The sequence below is a fragment of the Biomphalaria glabrata genome, chromosome 3 (genome assembly GCF_947242115.1).
Source record: "Biomphalaria glabrata chromosome 3, xgBioGlab47.1, whole genome shotgun sequence".
Lineage (NCBI taxonomy): Eukaryota > Metazoa > Mollusca > Gastropoda > Planorbidae > Biomphalaria > Biomphalaria glabrata.
Genome location: NC_074713.1, coordinates 21,777,656 through 21,802,391, shown reverse-complemented (window position 1 = coordinate 21,802,391; position 24,736 = coordinate 21,777,656). Strand labels below are relative to the sequence as shown.

Sequence of the window (24,736 nt, the reverse complement as noted above, 5' to 3'; positions counted from 1 at the left end):
TATATATATATATATATAGTTAACACAGGGGGCTGTGACATTGTCATTGTGGTTCATTTTGTAGAGCAATGATTTTCAATCTGATAGTCCTTTTTGCTCCTTTACTAAATTTGCTGATGATGCAGCTCTTCTTGCCCTGCTCTCAGAGAGCTCAGACGTAAATGAGTATTTCAGAGAAATAGAACACATGGAAAATTATATCAGCAGAAAGGGGCAGCAAAGATTATCATTACTTAGAAAAATGTCTTCATTGATGTTAGCAAAAAGACCTTGGCTATGTTTTATCACGCTCACATCTTCAATATTTTAAGTTTTAATATCGTTGCCTGGTATGGCAATCTTAACATTAAAAATAAAAATAAACTTCACAGAATCCTAAATGCTGCCGGTAAGGTCACTGGCAAAAAACAAACCCCATATGGGCATTTGGTTGAGACAAACAGTCATAAAAAAGCTAAAAAGATTCTAGAAATAAAAAATCACCCTTTGAGTCAGGTTTTTTTAATTTTACCATCACAAAAGAGATACAAGACACCAAGAACAAAGACAAACAGAAACAAAAACTCTTAGTTCCCCAGGCAATCAAATCATTAAATAAAAACTATCTGTTATAAACTTTCGGCATGTAAATTATGAGTGAGTCTAGTGTGAATGTATATTTTGGCTTTCTATAGTTATGAGTTTTTTTTTTGTTTTTTTGGTGTTCATGCACAAATTGTAAGACAAATTTCCCTATGGATAATAAAGATTATTATTATTATTATATAGTGCTGAGGTTATTTACAAAAAAACAAATTAAATAGAAACACACTTACAACTGTATGTTTAATATGCTAATATATTACAGGAATGTTCTTAAAAGAATACATAATGTTCACTGTCAGAATTATTAAAAGAGAAAAAAACATTTCTTTCAAGTACAATCTAAATTAATATTCTCTAACTTCTTGGCTCCTATTTCATCATCAGAATCAAAGAATAAGTCAACATAAGTAAGCAATTTGTCCTGTTTCTTTTCAAATAGTTCAGAGTTATTGTCATTTGAATTATGTTCTAATACTTCAAGCTTTAACTTTTCTATTGATTCCTCCTCTTTTTTGTAAACATCCCTCAAATGAACAATTTCACTGGAAGTAGGGAATGTATGAAGCAGTAGAATGTCAGTTTCTTCATTGTCTCCCAATTCTTCAACATAGCCAAACCAATAAATAACAGCCCCTGGGCCAAACCTAATGAGAAAAAAAAATAAAACAAACATTTAGATAAAATATAAGTAAACTCTATATTTATATGTGAAAATAGATGTATTTTTAATTGACTGCTGTGGGTCCACTGCTGGTATTAACACTACATTCAGTCTGTATCTATTGAAGAGTAAAGATTTTTGAAATTTTACATCTTTCCAGACTTAATAAATAGTTTAATAGCTGAAAAATAAAAAGATTTAAAGAAGCAGCAGGGGTGAGCAACTGTGTAGAAAAATAACACAAATAGGAAAGCTTGCTGGGATATTGGGATAAGAACTAAAATGAATGTGTGTGACAAAAAAAGGGAAGGGGGATGAATAGTTATCACAACCACATTTTTAGAAAAGTGTTGGTTTTCCATACCTTGCATGTGGATGGTGCCAGACATGAAAATTTTTTTTTTTTTAATCCGTAGATGTGTGTTTTTATCACTGCACAGTTGTGTAGCAGTGATGAGGAGATAGTGGTCACATTAAGTTGTGAAATATTGAAATAGAGCCAGGCTATACCCAATCATATATATATACATTAGGGGTGCACCGGATAGTACTTTTTGATATTCGGCTGGAGCTGGATGTCGTGTGCATCTACAGTTGCTTCTTGTGTGATGTTTCTCTTTTGTGCACCATAATGGTTTGTGCGCTCTAGTTCCTAAGGATGCGCTTTGTTGATGTCATTGCTTCTTTGCCTCTTTTGTGGTTGTGCTGATGGTGAATCTTTTGTTGGAGTTTTCTTCAATGTTTTCTTCCCCAGTATTGGGTAAGTTAGTTTATTTTGGTTTTTTCTTTTTGAAATCATTACTAATATAATATTATAAATGGGGGTCTCAAGGAATGCATATTTTTCTTGTTTAGGGATGCAGGCTTGGGACTCAGTGATAGTCAGCGTGATTTGTTTTGGTGTGGTCCCTGCATACATGGCATTGTAAATGTTTGTGTGTGGGCTTCGCAATCCAATTATGGCACTGAGATTTAGGTGTGCTATGTTATTTTGAATAAGCTGCTTGTTTGTATTTGACCTTGTATAATACTAGTTGCCAAACCTGTATTCATCTGTTATGTCATGTTACATTATTTATTCATTAAATTGTTGGATTTACTCTTGTTATCTGATATAAGTTAACGCATAGTCATTATTTGTGTTGCATAATTATCTATGTATTAACTATGTAATATACCTGGTTACCAGTGTAGAGGTGTGTTTTGTAGTCCAGCCCCCTAATAAAGATTTACTACCAAATAAACAAACTCAGTTCCCTCGAAAGGTGTGACCTCTAGAGAAGGTCAATACGCTGACATTAAACCTACGTCCATCATATTTATCGTATTGTGGTCACCTGCCTATCAATAAACTCAATGTGATGGACTAAATAAATAAAAAGGGGGTGGGAGTTGTTCATCTCTACCTCTGGAGATATACCCGCACAGCTAGACAGACGTCTGGTCAGCATGATTTAATCAAGGAATATAACATCTTAACATGTTAAATAACCCATTCAAAGATCAAGACAAAATGAAAAAATGTGCCAGCCATTGCTGCTCTGTACGTAAAGTGCATTTATGATGTAAATTCCTTTTCTATTTATATTAACACGCCTTGTCTTTATAATAGATGATGTTTGGTGCATAATCATAAAGGCTCTATTTTTAAGCACATTATTTTGTTTTAATATAAGCATTAATACATTCTACAACAGACATTAATGGAACGAAGTCCACTTTATGCATATTAAATAGCTGTACTTTTTACTATTTTGCCAACTATTCGGCAGTGATATTTGACCGGAGCTGAATATCGCAGAATATTGAAATAATGCAGAATATTCGACAGAAGCCGGAGCGACTATCTGGTGCACCTCTAATATATATTAAAATATATATATAAAAGCAAAACAAAAACACAATTAGTTTCATTTATATTAAAGCCTTAAATTTCAATCACCTGTTTTTGTAAGGTAAAAACTGATCAGTCATATACTGCTGATGATTGATGGGGTCTCCAAAAGAAGCTTTACTCTCAATCCAGTTGACCACTCTATTTTTTATCACTTGGGAAAAAAAAATAACTTGTGAAACAAAATCGTTTTTAATTTTAAAAAAAAACAACAACTAGAAATTAACTACAAAAAGAAAGTAAAATATGTTCACAATAAAACCAAATAAAATGCATTGATTAAAACATTTATATATGGGTTCTTCTGTCTCGGAAGACAATGATGCAACCAGATGAGTCACTGGTTTTGGTTTCGTTTTGAGATGGGGCAGAATCTGGTGTGACTGATCAAGCCAATTCTGGTGCGGAAGAGTTAGACATAGTTTGTGCATGTATATGTATCTGTTTTACTGTACAGCTAATTGATAGGGCAGCTATCTTTCTCTTGTCTAAAGCAGACATCTCTATAGGTTAATCTTGGGTAGCCCTTGGGTCTGAATCCCCACACAAGCTCAGCGTATAGGATGTCTTTAGCGATTTTTCCATCTGGCATGCAGGCTACATGCCCAAGCCAGTGTAGTCTTCTCTGTGTCAGAAGAGCATTGATGCTGTGCATACTGGCCTATTTCAAAACGTCCTGGTTGGAAACATGATGCCTCCAGGAGATGCCCATTATGTGTCACAGGCAGCTTAAGTGGAAGCTATTTAATCTATACTATTGACACATGTATGATGACCAGCTCTCACTGCCATAAAGAAGAGTGTTCACAACACAGGCATTGTAGACTAGGATTTTGGTTGATATAGTAAATTTGGCACTTTCCCATAAGGGCTTGGAGAGTTTTACCGTTGCTGCAGAAGCCTTTCCTATTCTTTTTGTCAGCTCAGTGTCTAAATCTAGGTTGCTGGAGATTGTTGATCCCAAATAGGTGAATTCCTGCACCACTGTAAGGGTGTAACTTCAAATATGTATCGCAGGTACTTCTGCAACCTCTTAAAACACTAATATTAGAATACTTGATTCAATACTAAAACTTAACTATACCATCTATCTTTTAAAGGGCATTAGAATTTTTTTTCAAAAAATTAAAAGGATGTAGTGAACTAAAAATGTTTTTTTTTAACTTACACACTGGAATCTTTAGCCTAATATCTGGTGTTTTATCATAGCCCTCTTCACGCATTTGGTCTTCATCTAAAAAATTATTAAAAAGTTGAAATTAAAATTCTAAAATTATGAATAAGAAATTATTTTGAAAGGGCTAGCACCTACCTATAAAACACATGTTTTCTCTTTTACAGTAGGCTTTAAGAAATAATTCATATTCAACTCCACAAGTTCTGTGAAATAGTTTTGAAATAATGAGCCTCAATTTAAATAATATAAAGTTAAATGTTTAAAACTACTCTAATAAATATGGACAGTATCTAACAAGTCCAATCACTTAGTGAAGAAGGACAATGTAAAACTTGTCTTGTCTAAAAGAAATTACTCATTTATTATCAATCCTTAAGAAATGAAAATTAATTTTGCAAGTAATGACATTTTTTCTTAGTTCTAAATTTTTCATGAATATAATAAAGTGATTTCTATTTGTACAGGTCTTTCATTTTTCCCCACAAGTCTTTTTTTTTTTTGAAGTATTTTACTACTGCTAAAGTATAAATTACTTTTTAATGCTGTCAATTGCTGGTCCATAAAAGTTATCCAAGACAATGGTCTGAAAGAAAATTGTAGAAACAGGTATATAAAATGAAATCCTTATAAAAAAAAGTATCTGTAAAAACTGTGAAAATACTATTGTTTTCACACTTATATAAATGAGACATGAAAGCATAAAAAAGATATTGCTTAAAATACTATATTAATCTCAATCTAGCTGTTAAAACGTAAAAAATTTATTACCAAATAACACATTTCTTTCTTAAACTAAAATTACAAGAGAAATTAGCATCACCTCATATATTTCTTCTGCTAAATCTGGATTGGGAAGTTTAGCAATGTCTCGAATACAGTCAGTCATAAAACCTGCTGGCACTGTTTTAGAAAGAAGTATATAGTTACTGTAGTCTGAGGTTTACAATTTTCATTTCTGTTTTACTTTTCAACCTAAATGAAGTATATCAAAATATTAACTGAGAATGTACTCCTTATACTATTCAGTTGATAACATACTACAAGTGTAAATGACTTAATGGGAATTATTTCAGTTGAAGGTCCCCTCCGCTCATTCATTTATTGTAAAGAAATTTAACTGGCATGTTCTTCAAAATTGAACAACAAAAAATTTCTACAAAAGATTCTAGATTTAAAAAAAAAAAGTTAACAATAACAAGATTTTAAAAAAGCATTTAAAAAAAACAAACAACTTAAATTGGGAATTTAACATATAAATCATTCTATTTCAATCTTGTAACAAAAAAAGATGACCATCATTACAAAAGCCTAAACACTAGACTAAAAAACCTTACAGTGTAGGTAACTCCGTATAAAAGAATTTGTATATATTAATACTTAACAATGACAGCTTCATCAAATGTATAGTAGAATATTAATTAGCATGTAGCATGTAGCTAAAATTTTCTATTAAAAATAGAAACAAAACACTAGTACACACATGTTCCTCGTCCTTCACCCCTTTCTCTGTCATGCGCTACATCATTCCAGTAATACTCTTCCAGAATAATTCTGGCCAATAGGCAGGGGGATATATCATTCTGTGTAGAAGAGAATAATAATCTTATTAAAACACAATGATGAAAAGGTTTCCATCACATAGAAAACATAAATTTTTTTTTTGGGAGGGGGGGGGGCTTAATGAACTAATAAAGGTGTAAGAAAAAAACATTGCAGGTGCTTAGAGCATGAGAACACTGAGTGGCCAGTAGCCTAAAGAGAAAATACTAGCAGCATGAATGGTACAAGTCAATGATTAACACTTCTTACTAACGATTAAAGAAATAATTTAAAAAAATTGTGCAACCTTGTATGCTAGTCGTACTATGACATGCTTTTCATTTTTCAACTTTGCTTTTTTATATCTGAAAACAAGTTAAAAAAAAAAGAATAATTACAATAGAAAAAATATGACTAATTAACCATTTTATGGTGACTCTATATTGCAGGACAACAGTAAAGGAAAAAAATAATACATGGCTAAACTTAAAGGTTAGAAGTTTAAGCATGGCAGAACATTGAAACTAATTAGCAATTTTGTATTACATTAAGAACTTTATTATTATTATTTTAACAATGATGGTCAGTTAGCCATTTTGTATTTATACATAAATAGCCTACTTAAGCAAATTTTAAAAAAGATGGCATGATACACCCTTGAATCAAATAGATCTTTTAGCCATGTATATGGGATGCCAAAATTAACATGCCCCGAGTCACGGAATATTAATTTCCCACCAAGAATCATTTACTTTTGAATTGTAATATGATAAATAACAAAATACATTTAAACAATATGATTAAAGATACTCACAGCTTATAGTATTTCTCTCTAGTGTCTCTGCTATAATGATGATGATGATTTCTACGCATTCGTCTCTAAAGAAATAGTTTCAAAATAAACCCTTATTTAAAACAATAAAATACAAATCATTGATTAAAAGCTTAATATTAAATGGGAAACACTCATCCTAAATCTTCAGAATCGAGGACATTGCCACTAAATGGGCCAATATAAAATTCTATAAATAAGTTATTAAAAGTATTTATAAAATAAAGCGGAGCTTCCGAAGCCTAATACTATAAATAAATGTATATAATAAATTTACTAAACTAAATAATTAATTAAAATGAAACAAATTAAGTTACTTCAAACTCTTTATGTGCTGGTAATTTTTTAGTGGCCACTTTTCTGCCCTAAGTTTTTTTTTTCCTAGGCATTGTTTTTTTATCTTACACTCATAAATCTTCAAACATTTTTTTCATGTGTTTATTTCATACCCATAATTATGTCAAATTTCTTTTAAATAGAGAACCAGTTACAAATTTGTTACAGAATGGAATATTACAAAGATTGCTGTCCACTTACCACATAATACTGAGCCTGCATACTCTTCAAAGTTTTTTCATTGACAGATTTTCTGGAAATTGAAAAAAGAAATTCCAATGAGATCAATGAAAATTTTATTTCAAAAGCTCATATGTCAGTATGATGAAAAATTAATAAGATTGCTAAAATTGTGTTATTAGACCCAAGCAGTTTGATTTTTTAAAAATGTTTTAAAATGATTTTAAGATAAGAAAATGCTGATAATAATGTCACATTCTAATAGGGTTGCTGGCCAAGCATTGCCTCAGATGTTATCCCATTTATCTTAATGTATTTATTTAACTAAAAATAAAAAAACCCATTTCGTACATTTTTTTTTCAATTTAAGACCTTTGGGAGAGGGGGATCATAAGAAACAAAAAGTTCAGAAATACTGAAGTATGAAGTATATGAAATGACCGCGGATGACGTGACCGGGGATGAAATGACTGGGGATGAAGTGACCGGAAACCATGATTTTCGCTCCTCTGTTATCAGATATTCTTTCAAGGTGACTTGACCAACGTACTCTGTTCTTTTTTATTTCGGTTAGTATTGGTGGGTCTTCAAACAATTGATATATCTCATTGTTAGTGTGTGTCCTCAACCCTGTTTCATCCTGTATGGCACCATAGATTTTCCTAAGAATTTTTCGTTCCCAATTATTTAGTAAATTTTCAGATGTCTCAGTCAGTGTCCAGGTCTCACTTGCATACATTGCTGCTGGTCTTATTATGGTTTTGTATATTATTTTCTTGGTTTTCCTTGATATTGTTTTGCTGATGGGTGCTATAAAATGCTCTGTTGCCTCCAGCTATTCTTTCGTTTATTTCTGTTAGTAGGTCATTTTTTAAATCAATTGTACTTCTTAGATATTTGAAAGTTTGGACATTTTCAAATTCGTAGTCTTTGATTTCAATATAATGTCCCTCTGTTTGTTTGCCTCTTGTCATTGCGATGTACTTAGTTTTACTGTCATTGACCTCAAGTCCTGCTGGTCAAGGTGCTTCTTCTAGTTGTGTGAAGGCTCTAGCAATGTCAGGGGTTTCTTTACCCAATAAGGCAATGTCATCGGCATAAGCAATGTATTGTAGAGGTTGGCTGTATATCGTCCCTGTTGGTTGTGGACCCATGTTTTCTCTCCTGAAGTAGTTAGTAATGGTTCCCCTTGTGTTTATGTGTATATTTCTTATAACTCTCTCCAGTGTCAAATTGAAAAGCAAGCAAGAAAGTGAGTCACATTGTCTTAATTCCTGTGAGTGTTCTCCTTATATTATGGCTTTACTTTTTGAGTTGTTTAATGTCATACGTATAAGTCTTGTCAGCTTGTTAATTAGGTATTCCAAAATCCTGTAGAGTGTCATATAGATATTTCCTTCTGATACTGTCCTAAGCCATTTTATAGTCTATAAAGAGTTGGTGGATTGGTATGTTGTATTCATGGCATTTTTCTAGTATACATTTTAGTGTGAAGATGTGATCGGTTGTGGATTTATTGGGTCTGAAACCACATTGGTAGTCACCTAAGATTTCTTCTGAATATTCTCCAAGCCTCTTAGTTATAAGCCTTGACAGGATCTTATAAGTCACATTTAGCAGAGAGATTCCTCTGTAATTACAGCACTTTAGCTTGGATCCTTTTTTGTGTATTGGGGTTATAAGAGCCGTTTCCCATTCTGTTGGTATTAATTCTTCTTCCCGAATTCTTGATATTAATCTTAAGTATTTGGGAATGTAAGTCTTTCCCTGCATATTTAATTAGTTCTGCTGTAATTTGGTCCTCTCCTGGTGCTTTGTGATTCTTCATGGTCCTAATTATTTCTGATGTTTCAATGAGTGTTGGTGGGTTCACTAAGGGATCTGATCCTCCCTGTGGCAGTTCAATAATCTCCATTGTCTCCATCTTCAGTGGTATTTAAGATATCTCTAAGTATTCAGCCTATCTCTCGATTACTCTGATGTTTTCTGTAATAAGCTGACCATCATTGTTCTCACACATGTGTGATCTAGCCTGAAATCCATTCTTTTCAATCCTAATTTTCATATACATTCCTCTCATGTCTCCCCCCCTTTGCTAGTTCCTCAATTTGAGTAATCTTGGACTTTTCCCATTCCCTTTTTTTTCTTTTTCACAACTTTTGTGGCCCTTCTTCTTGCTTCATTGTATTGCTGTCTAGTGTTTCTGGTTTCTCTCTGTAGCATTATCATCCGAGCATTGTTTTTCTCTCCTATAATTTGTCTGCATTCATCATCATACCACCCCATTCTCTCGCCTCTTCTGTTCTTTTGATAGCATGCTTTATTATTTCCCAATGATCATTTATAAAAATGTTATTTTCACTGTCCCTTTCTAATGTTAGTTGCATTTGGAGTACAATTCTATAAGTTTCTGCCACAAGTGGATCCTTTGTGAGTTTTTGACTATCATATTGCTGTGCTCTCTTTGTTTGGTAATTGTGTATGGTACTTATTCTTTGTCTAAGTTTAGCTTTTACTAGTAGGTGGTCTGAGTCAGCATTTGCTCCTCTGAAACTTCTTACATCTAGTATATCTGATTCTTGTCTCTTATCTATGAGTATATGATCTAATTGATTCTAGGTGTTGCCATCAGGTGAGATCCAGGTTACCTTGTGAATATTCTTATGTTGGAATTTTGTGCTGCAGATAGACATTCCTTTTCTTGATGCAAAATCCACTTATCTTATGCCATTATTGTTGGTCTCTTCATGTAAGCTTTCTTTGCCAATTGTTGGTCTGAATGCTGGTTCCTTTCCAATTTTTGCATTGAAATCTCCTATGACTATTTTGATGTCATGCTTTGGTGCTTCATCATAAATTCTTTCCAGTCCATTATAGAAGGCTTCTTTTGTGTTATCATCTGCATCTTCAGTAGGGGCATGAACATTGATAAATGATATGTTGAAGAATTTTCCTTTCAAACGTAGTGAGCAGAGTCTATCACTTACACGTTTAAATCCAATGACATTACCTACCATTTTCTTTTTAACAGCAAAACCTGTATTTAAGTTGTTAGTGCTTCCACCACTACAAAATTAATTACTAAAATATAGTAAACTCCTTGGTTCTGAGAATGTCAGAGTCTTTCCACCTGATTTCCTGTAGGGCTACAAGGGGTATCCTATATTTTTTTAACACTTCAGTAAGTTGAGCTAGCGCACCTGCTCTATAAAGGCTTAGCATGTTCCATGTCGCAAAACAACAATCATGTCCTTTTCAAGGCCTAGGTCATTTTCCGTTGAGATCTGTCCGGGTTTTCTTGTGTGTAGAAGCTTTCGTAACAATATTTTTTTTATATGACAGAGTTGTTAGCCCTGTGCATAACCATTTGGGGGGCTGCCCCTTTCAGCTCTCTTTAGATAGCTGCCTTTATTTTGGGTAAGGTGCCCTAGCCTTTGTGGATCCCTCCACTTCCTGCAAGGCAGCAGGTTTGTTTTTGGTCCACCCCTGGTATTTTATTTCCCCGGTACCCACCATATCTGGAGAGCATTCCCTTATCCGCCACTTGGGGAGGCGCTCGATGGGAGATCAAAAACTCCACATGAGACACAAACATGGAAGAAATAACAAAAGAAGAAATAAGGAATGCACTCAAACAAATGAAGACAGGTAAAGCAGCTGGAATTGACAACATACCATCCGAAGTCTTAAAAGAAGGGGGAAGTGAAATAGTTGACCAACTGCACAAACTATTCAACAAAATTTGGTTAACAGAAACACCTCCTGATGAGTGGAAATAGGGCTTGCTAATAAAACTACCAAAGAGAGGGGTGCTATCACAATGTGAGAAATGGCGAGGCATCACTTTGTTGTCAGTACCAAGCAAGATTTTCAGCAGAATCCTACTAAACAGAATAAAGGGATCATGTGATGAACACCTAAGGGAAGAACAGGCCGGATTCAGAAAAAGATCTTGTGCTGACCAAATAGCAACACTCAGAATATTTGTAGAACAATGTGTCAAATGGCAATCTCTTTATGCAGCATTTGTCGACTTTGAAAATGCCTTTGATAGTATTGACAGAGAATCTATCTGGACAGTAATGAGACATTACAGGATCCCAAATAAAATAATAACAATAATTAAAAACCTTTATGATGGTTTCAACTGCCAAGTAGCCCACTGTGGCAAGCTATCAGAGGAATTTCCAGTCCCTACTGTCTTCTTTCATCACTCCTGTTCCTCCTAGTATTGGATTGGGTCACAAAAGAAGCCTACTCTAATTCAGGGATGACGACATAGCCTTATTATCACACAGACTACATGACATGCAAGAAAAAGTCACAGCTTTAAGTAAAGTAGGAAAAAGAATAGGCCTCAAAACAAACCTCCAAAAAACAAAAGTATTTAAAGTAAACAACAAACAAATTGGAGACATAGAACTGGATTCTCAGACCATAGACCAAGTAGATAATTTTATATACCTTGGGAGTGTAGTCAGTGTATCAGGTGGAACAGATGAAGACATTAAACGTCGTATAAATCTAGCGCATCAGACCAACCACAGCTAAAACCAACCTGGAAATCTCCTCACATCTCAAACAAGACTAAAATAAGAATCTTTAACTCTAATGTCCTACTGTATGGTTCTGAAACATGGAGAACAACTGAAGCAACAACAAAAAAAGTACAGACCTTCACCAACAGATATTTGAGAAATATCCTAAAAAATACACTGGTATTATAATTAGAAAAGAACAAACTGTGGAAGATGAGTGGGCAGAAAAATTTAGAGGTGCAGATCTTAAAGAGGAAGTGGAGATGGATTGGTCACACCTTGAGAAAATATACCAAAAACAGAGCTAGGTAGGCCTTAGAGTGGAACCCCCAGGGAACAAGACGTAGAGGAATATCAAAAAGAGCATGGTGACGCAATATATTAGAGGAAGCTGAGAGGACAGGAAAGAGCTGGGAGGCCATAAAAAAGTAGCAAGAGACCGTGGAGAGTGGCGTGTTTTTACTGAGGCCCTATGCTCTATGAGGAACTCAAAGGAAAAATGATGAAGACAAGTTGATGTAAATGGCATTAATTGAGAATACTTACAATATTTCTGGGCATTTAAGTTGTAATTGTCGACGAGCTTCAAAAAAAGAAGGCTCTCTGCTGAGAATTTCAAGTATAGCGTCATACATTTTCTGTTTCATTGCCATTTTTGGTCTTCAGTTTCAGATCTAGATAAATGTAATATAGGAATAGATTTACTTAGCCTTAAGCTAGGGCTTAGCCACATTAGAAACAGTGAAAAATTCATGCAAGAGTGTCAAGCCTTATAACAAAGCTTATATTAACTCACTCTGTCTGTCTGGTAAAAATTTTTTACACGTTGCTAATCTCACACCCATTCTCAGATCAAGATGAAACTTTGCACAATTATTGATTGGCACAGATAAGACCTGAATCATTAAAAAAGAAATAACAAATTGGCCAAATAATTACTGCTAATTAATTATTTTGTTTGATAACAATAAGGGGAATTAATCCTTCAGTATGTAGGCTTTCATCCCCTTAGATAATTGAGCATGTTATTTCTCCCACACCCATTCTCAGTGTGACGACACGTCTTAAGCTCAGGTCCAAGCATTTAATTAATTTTCTTTTCTTTTAGTAATTTATTTTTCCCAAACTCAGACCATCAAACACTAAAATACCACCACCATCCCTCTCAGGTCCTATCCCCGCCAACATTATAATCTCACATTTTACCTTTCCCCTTCTGACATATGCCAAACTAAACCTTGGCAGGAGTCACCTCGCCTTGATCAAGCTAGTTAAAAGTCTGACAGAGGCATGCCCCTCCTCCAATTCACTGGACCAACAAGGACAAACAATGGATGGGACTACTCCCCTCACTTCATGATGGATAGGAAATGCTTTCACCCCTCTCGGGAGCGGTGGATCAGTTCAAAGGACCTCTCCAGATACCGCCCGCAGGCAAGTTTTCCCTGGTCGAGATTCAAACTGACCAGTGCCTTGACATTAACTTGCTCTGGCTGAGCCCTGTATCATCTCCCCTTCTCCAAACACCTTTGCAGGAAGACAAAAAGACGCCAGCGAATGAGTCTCTCAAGTTCCCTGGTCTCTCAATTCACAGCTCTATGTAATGCCCTTCCCAATCGACATTCATCACGGATCAAACAGGACTTTTCTTCTTAATGGTGTCACATTATCTGATAACATCACATTGTCAGCTTATCGACCCACCATACTTCTCTAATCCCCTCTCCGCCATTTTCTGTTGGCTTTCATCAACATGGTATTTCCACTTCATTCCTCAAGACCTAGCAGAGAGCGGATCACTCTATCGCCTCTGATTTTCAGATTCTTTCCCCCTTTCCTTCGGATTGGTGGTATGTAACTTAGTAAAGTGCTTGAGAACCACCTTATTTAGTTATAAATAATTTTATGTATGTTAGTGCATTTGTGTATATCTATATCCCACAGATAGTGTAAGTAGATATTATTTATGTCTGTATATGATCCTTGTTAATTTATCTAGCTCTGTATATCTGGAACAAATCTTATCATCTTTTTCAAGCGTTGACTTTATTATTTGTTATCTCCCCTAATGGGATATATTATAAACTTTTAGCTCTCTTAGCTATATTTGAAGTATAATAAATAAGCGTATTGTTTTTCTTTGTAATGTTATTCATTCTGAAGATGTCTTTCCCAGAAAGGCATCTGTATCCCTGTAGCGTCATTATGGCTAACAGGCTTATTTTTTCACATCTTTGCAGCCTCTATATCCTTAGGTACTCTGCAAAGGCTTCTGAACAGAAGAGCAGACCCATTTGAGCCGTCAATACAGAGACTGCTGCCAGGATCATCACTGGCTTTGCTATCAGTAGCCGCGGCTGATTCCTGACACTACCTACAGTTGACTGCCCACGGCCTGGACCCATTCCACCAGCAGACAGCTACATCATCAGCCATACCAGTCATCCATGACAGCACCTGACTCTGAAGATAAGCACAGGGCCTAATGACACTCAGACCACTTAGCTATAACATCTCATGATGATACAAACCTAATTCATCACTTATTTCATTGTGCAATCTACCATCCTAACCTTATGTTAATAAATATTTAATATTGTAAAGTTAATGACCATTTTCTTTGTTGTTGGCCTTTGACCATAACTGTGCTTGTATGTAAATTCTTGTGGGGTCTATTCAAACAAAACCCTAGACACTGAAGCAGCCAACACAACCACACACACCCCACATTCAGATCAAGTTGAAACTTTAAACAATTATTTAATGTACTTAACAAAACATAAATCAATTAAAAAATTAACCAATTAATTAATTAATTATTGGTAATTAATTATTTTGTTTGATATCAAATAAGGGAAATAACACCTATCTACATTATACACTATTATTGTTGTAAGTGCAGACTTCGTTCCCTTAAAGAGCTTTGTTTTTTTAAAAAAAGGATTTTTTACATTTCGTTTCATTTTTTAATTATCAAGCTTATATCAACTCATTCCCTCTGTCTGTATGGCTAACATTTTTAGCATGTTGTTTCTCCCACTTCCTATTCTCGGATCAAGGTGAAACTTGGCACAATTATCTTCTTCTTATCTTATATAATACAGACGTTACTTCAAAAAAGAAGATGATTACGTCCTACGCGTCATGCATTTAGTCATGCATATTAAACAATGACTTAAATTCTGCCAAGTCACTGGTTTTCCTGGCTAGCTAGGCAACCCATTCCATGCTCTAATAGCACTAGGGAAAAGGAGTATTTGTACAAATTTGTCCTAGCATATGGGACGAGGAATGTGCCTTTATCTTTGTGTCTTTCAGAGTATTTTATTATTCATTGTCTATGACAATGCACGAAAAAAACAATTAGTTAATCAAATAGTCCTAATTTATTAATTTATCAGGAAAATGTACAAGAAACTAATAATGAGAGATATGATGAAGATATTATTGTGCTTTGTCATCAAAGCACGAATGGAACTCTTGTCAACATGCAAGATAGCACATACACCCATAAAAAAGTTGCAAGACCAGGAGAGTTACTTACACAATTGTGTACAGGTATAATTCAATTCAAAATAATTGATCTGATCATATTCATACTGATGCAATTTCAATTTTTTCACTCAACTCAATATATAATGAATTTATAAGCTAGGTTTTATTAAAAAGTATAAATTTTATATTTAGATCTAGTAATAGTAAGACTTCTTAGAACTAACTTCAAAGTTATTTTTTTCCTTAATACCTATACTGGCTATAGTATACTGTTAGGCTATAGCTATCTATAATCTAGTATCTTTTAGTAGTTTTAGATATATAAATTATATAATAATAATATATATAATAACATATATATATAATAATATATACTTATTATATAGTTAATATAGATCTAGATTCTTATTAAATTCTTGTCTGGGGCTGGGGATCTAGCTAGAATCTAGACTACAGTCTAAGTCTAGAAGTAGATTGACTAGAGTTAGAGTAGATACTCAGATGATAGTCATGATACTTATAATGTAACTGATAGTTTATACTCATTTACCGTGATTAGACATTTGATTTTGTCATTTCATTTATTATGATTTATAAATTTATAGTTAAATTTATAGTACATGGACGACATGGTCATGCATGGACATACTGTAAAAATAGTGATATTAATAACTATAATATAAATTATTATAGATCGATCTGGTGTAGATATAATATGAAATTATCTAAATCTATAGACTCTAAATCTAGTAATCATCTAGATCTAATCTAATATATCTAGAATAATCTAGATATAGATCTAAAATATTCATCCAGGGCTAGGGGGACTGGCCAGTTTCAAACAAAATTGTTTTGGGGAAAAAAGCCGATTTTTAAAGTATTTTTTAAACGAAGGGCAAGCACTCTAGATTGTCTTTCTGCATTTCCTCCAGCCATTTTAGTGACCTTAACGTAGAATTAGATTATAATTCTAAAATGGCAATCGAAAAGGTAAAACTAAAGAGGGAAAATTGTTTTTAAAGTTAATCTTGATCTAGAATCTACAGTGACACAGAATTAATATCTATAGTCTAAATCTACTATCTAGATCTAAGCTGATATTTACTATTTTTTAGACTATTTTTAATTTAATTAATTTACTCCTTTAGTAAAATTAGTCTTAGTAGATATCTACCGTCTACGCCAAGTTAGGGTTACGTCTTCAGTCACTTAGATCTATAGTCTATAGACTTTAGTCTTCTTCGAGTTTAGTTCAGATAGTTGAGATAGAAATTCACACTTCAGATGTTTGTCAGGGAGAGTGAGTAGTGAACTGTAGTCGTAGTCCTGTAGACAGTGTAGACCACTGTAGTCTGTAGTAGGGATGTTACAATTTTTTTCAGAAAAATTATTTTAAGAATCTTGTTGTCTGATATGTTGTAGATTTGAAAGAGCCTTCTAAATTTATATGAATTATGTATGTATGATTCCTGGTTGAAAGAAAATAAATTTTCTATGTGTGCTTGTCCTTATCATAGCAACCAATGGGCACGATGTGAGGAGATTTGAATGTGTTGAATAAATATGCTTGCCATTTCTTATATATTAATCAACTAGTCCAAAAACATGTTTCAAATGAAAGTTTATTGTTATTAAAATATCTGAACACTAAGCTGCATATTATATATTCATTAGATCTAAATCTACATCTATTTCAAAATGAGTAACTGCAGAAATAAATCAATGTCAGCCATTTTGACATCATTTCAGTCTAAGTTTTTTTTAAACTGCTATAATAATTCAACCTATCAGAAAATTGTTTGATGTCACATGACCAATCTGACCAATCACTATTATCTTGGCATGTAAACAAGAAGGCTAAAATTACAATGGTTAACAATGGCCTCCAGCATTAGATTCAACTGCTAAATATTAAAAAATTAATAGCATCCAAAGTGCACAGTATTATGTGAAAAGTAAAGCACTGAAATTTAGCCAGAAAAATGCTCTACAATACTGGAGAGTCAAAAGGCGTGGGAATGTTGAGCTTTTTAAACTATACACAAGGGAAATCGAACCTTTATTTAAGTCTAATAAAACGAAACCTTCTACTCCACGTGGGAAAGCGTAATTTCATTCCCGGAAGCCATTTTTATTGGTCAATCAAAAACTATAACTCTTTTACAGAGAAGTATTCAATTAATAGGTTAACAAAGTGCACCTTTAAGGTATGTAAAAAAAATGTCAGAAAAAAGTCGAAACAGTTTTTTGACTTAATAAAAGGGGCGTGTCACCGGATATTGTAACATCCCTATCTGTAGTAGTCAGTGTAGACAGTACACAGTTTGATGATGAAGAACATTTTTGTCTTTGACAATTTTTCGAAAAAAAAAAAAAAATTTATTTAAATATTTTGCATTGAAAGTATATACATTTTTATTTTTGCTGATACTCATCACAGATAAGTCATAAGTCGTACCATGTTGATTTTTTTCCTGCTAATAGTACATATGTTAGGGATGTTACAATTTTTTTCAGAAAAATTATTTTAAGAATCTTGTTGTCTGATATGTTGTAGATTTGAAAGAGCCTTCTAAATTTATATGAATTATGTATGTATGATTCCTGGTTGAAAGAAAATAAATTTTCTATGTGTGCTTGTCCTTATCATAGCAACCAATGGGCACGATGTGAGGAGATTTGAATGTGTTGAATAAATATGCTTGCCATTTCTTATATATTAATCAACTAGTCCAAAAACATGTTTCAAATGAAAGTTTATTGTTATTAAAATATCTGAACACTAAGCTGCATATTATATACTCATTAGATCTAATTCTACATCTATTTCAAAATGAGTAACTGCAGAAATAAATCAATGTCAGCCATTTTGACATCATTTCAGTCTAAGTTTTTTTTAAACTGCTATAATAATTCAACCTATCAGAAAATTGTTTGATGTCACATGACCAATCTGACCAATCACTGTTATCTTGGCATGTAAACAAGAAGGCTAAAATTACAATGGTTAACAATGGCCTCCAGCATTAGATTCAACTGCTAAATATTAAAAAATTAATAGCATCCAAAGTGCACAGTATTATGTGAAAAGTAAAGCACTGAAATTTAGCCAGAAAAATGCTCTACAATACTGGAGAGTCAAAAGGCGTGGGAATGTTGAGCTTTTTAAACTATACACAAGGGAAATCGAACCTTTATTTAAGTCTAATAAAACGAAACCTTCTACTCCACGTGGGAAAGCGTAATTTCATTCCTGGAAGCCATTTTTATTGGTCAATCAAAAACTATAACTCTTTTACAGAGAAGTATTCAATTAATAGGTTAACAAAGTGCACCTTTAAGGTATGTAAAAAAAATGTCAGAAAAAAGTCGAAACAGTTTTTTGACTTAATAAAAGGGGCGTGTCACCGGATATTCTAACATCCCTACATATGTGTCTGGCTATATTCCTACCAATTTTCAGATCGATCTATTGTCAACATCATACAAACTTGAAAAAAAAAATAACATTGACCTCAATGGACTTTTCAGGTTTTATTTCTTTTTTTTATAGAAGATATTGTTTGTCACCAAGTGAAATTAAAATCTTGTAGCAGATATTATTAGCTACAGATCTAGATACTTTTTAAAGAGTTTTTACATTGCAATTTTTTTAAAAACGCATTTGAAAAAAAAATTGTTTCAAGCCATTCCGCCCCCCCTCTGACATTTCTTGTAGATCTAGACCAGATAATTTGTTTATTTCATCAATATTTACATTTTAAACAAGTAAAGTTCATAAATATAAAATAAATGAAATTAGATTTGTAAGCTAGAAATTTACTATGAATACTAGATCTACTATTAAATTTCCTATTTAATAAGTAGATCTATCGTCTACGAAACTCAATTCCAACTTTTTGAGCAGGAAGGGGGGGGGGGTCTCTCCGGCTTAGCGAGCGAGACGCTCTCATCTTACTTGTTCCATGTTAACCAATGTTAAGCCAAAATGACATTAAAAAAAAACATAACTTTCTAACTATTAAACATACATTCATAATTTAAACATCATTGGAAAGTTCTTTCAAAGTATTTTAATGATGTACTAATGAAAAATTGTTTTTTTAAAGATATTTTTTTTTTCGCCTTCCTGTATATAGATCTAGATCTAAATTATCATATTTAAATTTAGATATCTAACTATATTGTTACTATATATAGTAAAAGTCTACTAGACTAGATAAAGATAGGCCATAGGGTTATTCGGGAGGTGAAATAATTATCTTTGAAAAAACATCATTAAAATACTTTAACAAAACTTTCCAATGCCCCAATTTTTTTTTCAATTCTGCCCCGTCTCAAGATTAAGCCAAAACCAGTGACTCACTTGGGCGCATCCATTGCCTTTCGAGACAAAAGGAGCCATATATTTCCATGATATGGAAGAGGAGAGGAAAAGTAGCAGAATAATGTGACTGAAGGGTCTCCAAGATCTTTATTTCCCCAAACACAAGTTTTAGGAATTATTCAGACCTAAAACTTCTTAAAAACCTCTTAAATTTTTAATTCTGTTCTGTTTTTTATTTTTGTGCATAAATTATGCAAATTATCTTGGCTAATTTTAATAAATTTTAAGATTTCAGTTGGATTCTTTAAGATTGCATTAGTTCTTTCATTTCTTTTCAATAATATATATATATATATATTGTGTATGTAAAATAATTCGTTTGTTATGGATTTTTTTGAAATAGAAGTAAGTTAGTAAATAGTTTTCTTGGCACCAAATGTACTAAAAGTCACCGTCTCAAATGGGTTAAAGATAAGAATCTAGTCTGTACACTAGTTGATAGTTATGAAAATCTATAATTTCATGTAGAGCTAGAGTTTTAGTTCTAAAACTTAGAACTTTAGATTCTAATCATTTTAAGGTCTTGTTTGAAAAGTTCAGCAAGTTTAAGTTGCAAGCCTTTCATAAAATTCACCCTATCAAATGATTTTCACTACTTCCACCAAACCTTGGCCTTTGGTCATTACGTCATGCGCATAATAATATTATAACATTACATCCCCATCCAATAGAAGCGCTATAGCTAAGTACACACCCAGATTTACAATATACCGGTATATGTTAAAAGATTTCTCATCAAGAATGCAAAGTGGAAGAGGAAACACTATAAACGCATTAGTAAAAAATATCAAAAGCATTCTACATAATCATATTTATATATATATTAGATGAAATGAGGGCTTAAAGTCAAAGCATTAACAGCACAATTAAAATATGAAAAAGAAAAATATTTAATTGGGGATGAAATGATCGGTCACCATATAAATATATTTTTCTTTTTCATTGTTTAATTGATATATATATACAAAGTTTGATTATAAACTAGATATTTTTAGATAACATGGATGTAAAAGTCTAAACTCAGATCTAATTCTCTGATAAGGGAATACAAATAAAATCAAGTTTGAAAAAGCTGATTTCTTTTACCATACACCCATACTGAGTGTGTTTGAAAGACGAACAAACCATTGTTTACACACATATATATATATATATATATATATATATATATATATATATATATATATATATATATATGACATATGGTATATTATATTGTCAAGAAATTTGACTTTTCTTCTTTAAAACTTTGTTCTAGGTTCGTGGTGGAGGTGAACTTTTCAAATACCCATGGACTATTTATTCCAAAATCCAGCAGTTTCCCTTTAAATTTTATTGGGAACATGGTCGAGCTGTCAGATACTTTGTCTACTCAGTACTTCTTTTGACCCCAGTTTATTATAAATTGACGCAGTTCAGTAAGTAAATTTATATGTTTTTACAATGACAACAACAACAAAAACTATGATACTCTTGAAATAAAAAAAGAATAAATCCTCACTCACTTTTTAAAATGTTACTAAAAATATCATCTTTCAGGCTATGCACCTGCCAATGTCAAGAAATGGGAAGAGATTAGAGCTAAAAGGCACCGTAAGTAGTTATATTTTAATAATGTTTCTGTAAAACCTTTTAACAATTGCATTACCTTGTAAGAAACTGAAATAACAGTACAATATAAACACATACTAAAATTTATCGGTTTGTCAATTTTTTTATTTGAAATTTTGAACCATTATGTTTTTGAAAGCCAACATAACATATCCAAAAGTACAAGATTATAATTCCTTCTGTTTTTAAGTACTATTGAAACTCTTTTGTGAGTAACTTTGAATAGCACTGCTTGGCTGGCGCCTAACTTGCTTTTTCAGACATTTTATAAAACAGGGTTCGTAGCGCTCCTAAAAACTCCTAAAATCTCCTAAAAAATGAAAAGTCTCCTAAAATCCTAAAATTCTCCTAAAAATTGACGAAAGTCTCCTAAAATTTTGTCCACTGTCCTAAAATTTTTACCCAATATTTTTTAAAAAATATAATTTTGTTTATTTCTTGCTAAAAATGCGGGGGAAAAAAAACAATAGCGTAACTAGGCATTCTGATCGCATGACCTTACGGGCTGGCTGTGTTAATGAGCTGACCAGTGACGCTTTTACACCGCCTTTCACCCACTTGTGAAGCGCGACCTCGTGATTGAAGATGGCCTTGGTTCAAGCAAGCATTTCACCTGGCAGTATTTTTCTGAAGTCAGCGTAGAAATGTTTGTTTCCATTTATTCTTACCATTAAAGACGCGCTAGATCTAGTCTGTAGTGACTATTGTCTATAATTAGAGCAATTGCCAGACTAATTTGTAGGCTACACCATTTGTAGGCTAGACCCCTCCCTCACCTAAAATCTTCATCTTGTAAGTGTAAGAGTGACTTCGCGTGGAAAGTCTGTAAATCTTCTAGATCTAGCTAGTATCTAGTAATATTATCTAGATTTAGATTTAAGTTAGATCTAGTGAAGATAATTCGCACCTAACATTAAAAATCAGTGAATTTTAGTCAATTTAATGATCTCGATACATCTAATGTCTAGATTACTCTAGAAATACGCTAGATTCTAGATTTGTGAAGATAATTAGCACAAAGAAGTGAAAAGCCCGCAAGTTTAGTGACTTAGATCTAGACTCTAGATCTACGGTATATTCAGTGAAGATAATTCGCACACAGGCGCGAAAAGTACGCGAATTTTAGTGACTTATATCTAGACTCTAGATTTACTCGAAATCACTAGAATCTAGTGAAGATAATTCTCACACAGCCGTGAAAAGTCCGCAAAATTGAGTGACTTAGAGTTAAAGTCCGCGAATTTTAGCAAATTAGCTTTAGTCTAGATATTCTGTAAATTTAGTGAAGATAATATTCACACAGCAGTAAAAAGTCCGCGAATTTTCTCGACTTTGATCTAGGCTCTAGATTTATGCTAAATCACTAGAATATATATAGTGAAGATATTTCTCTCACAGCCCTGAAAAGTCCGCGAATTTTAGTGACTTAGATCTAGAGTCTAGATCTACTGTAAATTCAGTGAAGATAACTCTCTCACAGCCTTGAAAAAATCCGCGCATTTTAGTGACTTAGATCAAGAGTCTAGATCCACTGTAAATTTAACGAAAATATTTTGCATGCCAGGGAAACTATATGGTTGAAAAAGATTCTGATAGGAAAAAAACGCGAATAGGTCTAATCCCCCCTTCCCCCAATCCAAAAGCCATTTTTTAGTAAGCAAATGTCAACTAAACATTCAAATAGACCTATATTGCCCTATATATTACTGGCACTGTTTATGAGAAGGATTTAAGTTAGCTAATAAAAGAATAAAACATTACACAAATGCACACCATGACTCTAGTATCTATAAGATACACATAGGAACTGAACATTTACATTTCCACCATAGAGAATACACATTATGAAGGCATCTCTAAGAATGTTTCTTATTTTAAAAAATGGAATAGTAACCATATGTAATGTTTTTAAATAAATCTTTGAAAAAAAAAATGGTTGTTTGAGGTTTTGGGATGACAGTCAAGTTGTTACTTGATTAAAAGATAACTTTCATTACATTTTCTGTGGACATACCACAGCTAATACATTGTTTCTGTGGCATATTGGCAAGAAATTTATTATTTTTAAAATCAAATAACAATAATTGATTTGATAAATGCTTAGTTTTGTGTATGTTTTACTATGTATCACACAGATGGATGGGAAATACACACACACATCATACATTTCATCCTTAAAAAAACTCCTAAAATCTCCTAAAAATTTTTCATGGAAAAGTGCTACTAACCCTGATAAAAACTTTTTTTTTTGTTCATATGAAGCAGACGTTGACTGAATACCTGTTTTTGTGTGTAAAAAAATAATAATTTTTTTTTAAACAATGAAATGTAGATATAACTATATAATTTTGCTTAATAGAGGGTGGAGGTTTAAAAGAAACCCAGAATACTGAAATTTATGTTGTTTTGTTTTTTTAAGGGGATTGGGAATACTAGAATTCATAGGCCAGAATGGTTTTTTGGAGAGCACTTTAAAGTGGGTCATTCAATGAAACATAACATATCATGGGGTAAAAGGGGGATAGTTAGGATGCTGTCAATTTTATTGTAAGTGCAAGAGAGGGTTTTGTCTTAAATATTATGTGAGTGCTATGATTTGTTGCATGTAATAAGAAAGAAGTGTCCCGGCCAAAAAATATCCTAGAATCTATCAAATATTTTGATTAACAACTAAAAAGCAGAAGAATAGTCAGATAGTGGAAATAAGACTATTTAATGCAGAGAGTTAGAGAAGTGAAACTAAAATTTATGAGCCAGTTCAATTCAATGTAATAGATACTAGAATTTGCTTGGGACTGTTTACTTGTGTGCTTTTTTATTATAATTATAAGTAAATAAAAAAGGAGGGGCCAAAAGATAGTCTGGGAACAAATCAACGAGCGTAGGGAGTGTATAATGCTAGTTTGTTATAATTTATATTAAAATCTGCCTTGAAATTAAGATAATCGAAATTCTTAAATATGATATATATTAACAGGATAGAAATAATAGAAATATAAGCACTCTTTGGTTGGGTGTTCCCCTTCAGCTGGAGGCAAACCACAAAGAACTTTACCTTTGTAATTTGCAGTACATTGCCCAAATATATTTAAGATACAATATCTATTTTGTAGTGAACAACTATGTGGCTTGCTTTAGTTATAATATATAATTACATATTTTAAATTTGATTTAGAGTAAATTACTTTGTAAAGAAAAATAATTATACTTGTGTGGATTCTATATATATATTTGTACACTTGCATCAATGTTCATACTGATTTATGTTGAAACATTTTTTGTTACTATTCTCAGACACCTTCTTTGATTTACCCCATGATGAACACTAGTAAACAATTGGCTGTGTTGTTGTTTTTTTCTATGTTCAATGACTGTCCTTGGGAGCCCAAAGAGAACCTGATCAGTCGCAGCAACAAGATCTGTTGTTAATTGAACTAGTAATGGACAGAAAGTAGTTAATATTTAGATATTAAAATATTTTTTTCTTTATTTGTGTGTTGT

At 32.8% G+C, this 24,736-nt stretch overlaps 2 protein-coding genes across 7 annotated transcripts; one reads left to right on the top strand and one right to left on the bottom strand.

The window, feature by feature from the left end:
* Positions 1 to 806: 806 nt before the first annotated feature.
* LOC106056837 (CDAN1-interacting nuclease 1-like) lies at positions 807 to 16,085 on the bottom strand. Of its 6 annotated transcripts, none has more exons than XM_013213706.2 (13): positions 15,788 to 16,085; positions 15,287 to 15,393; positions 12,289 to 12,416; positions 7,226 to 7,277; positions 6,671 to 6,735; positions 6,164 to 6,221; positions 5,798 to 5,897; positions 5,138 to 5,217; positions 4,851 to 4,900; positions 4,453 to 4,520; positions 4,309 to 4,374; positions 3,189 to 3,294; positions 807 to 1,229 (listed from the first exon to the last, which is right to left on the bottom strand). In XM_013213706.2, exons 3-13 carry the CDS (start codon positions 12,393 to 12,395, stop codon positions 914 to 916), a joined length of 1,068 nt encoding a protein of 355 aa, XP_013069160.1. In that variant the 5' UTR covers positions 12,396 to 12,416; positions 15,287 to 15,393; positions 15,788 to 16,085; the 3' UTR covers positions 807 to 913. The 6 variants fall into 6 exon arrangements, with proteins under 6 accessions (XP_013069160.1, XP_055879943.1, XP_055879942.1 ...); XM_056023968.1 differs by having other exon boundaries at positions 15,887 to 16,062; XM_056023967.1 differs by lacking the exon at positions 15,788 to 16,085 and adding an exon at positions 15,613 to 15,760.
* On the top strand, positions 16,077 to 24,724 carry LOC106056838 (uncharacterized). The gene is made up of 4 exons (XM_013213709.2): positions 16,077 to 16,227; positions 20,883 to 21,042; positions 21,164 to 21,217; positions 24,530 to 24,724. Exons 1-4 carry the CDS (start codon positions 16,213 to 16,215, stop codon positions 24,562 to 24,564), a joined length of 264 nt encoding a protein of 87 aa, XP_013069163.1. The 5' UTR covers positions 16,077 to 16,212; the 3' UTR covers positions 24,565 to 24,724.
* Positions 24,725 to 24,736: the final 12 nt, after the last annotated feature.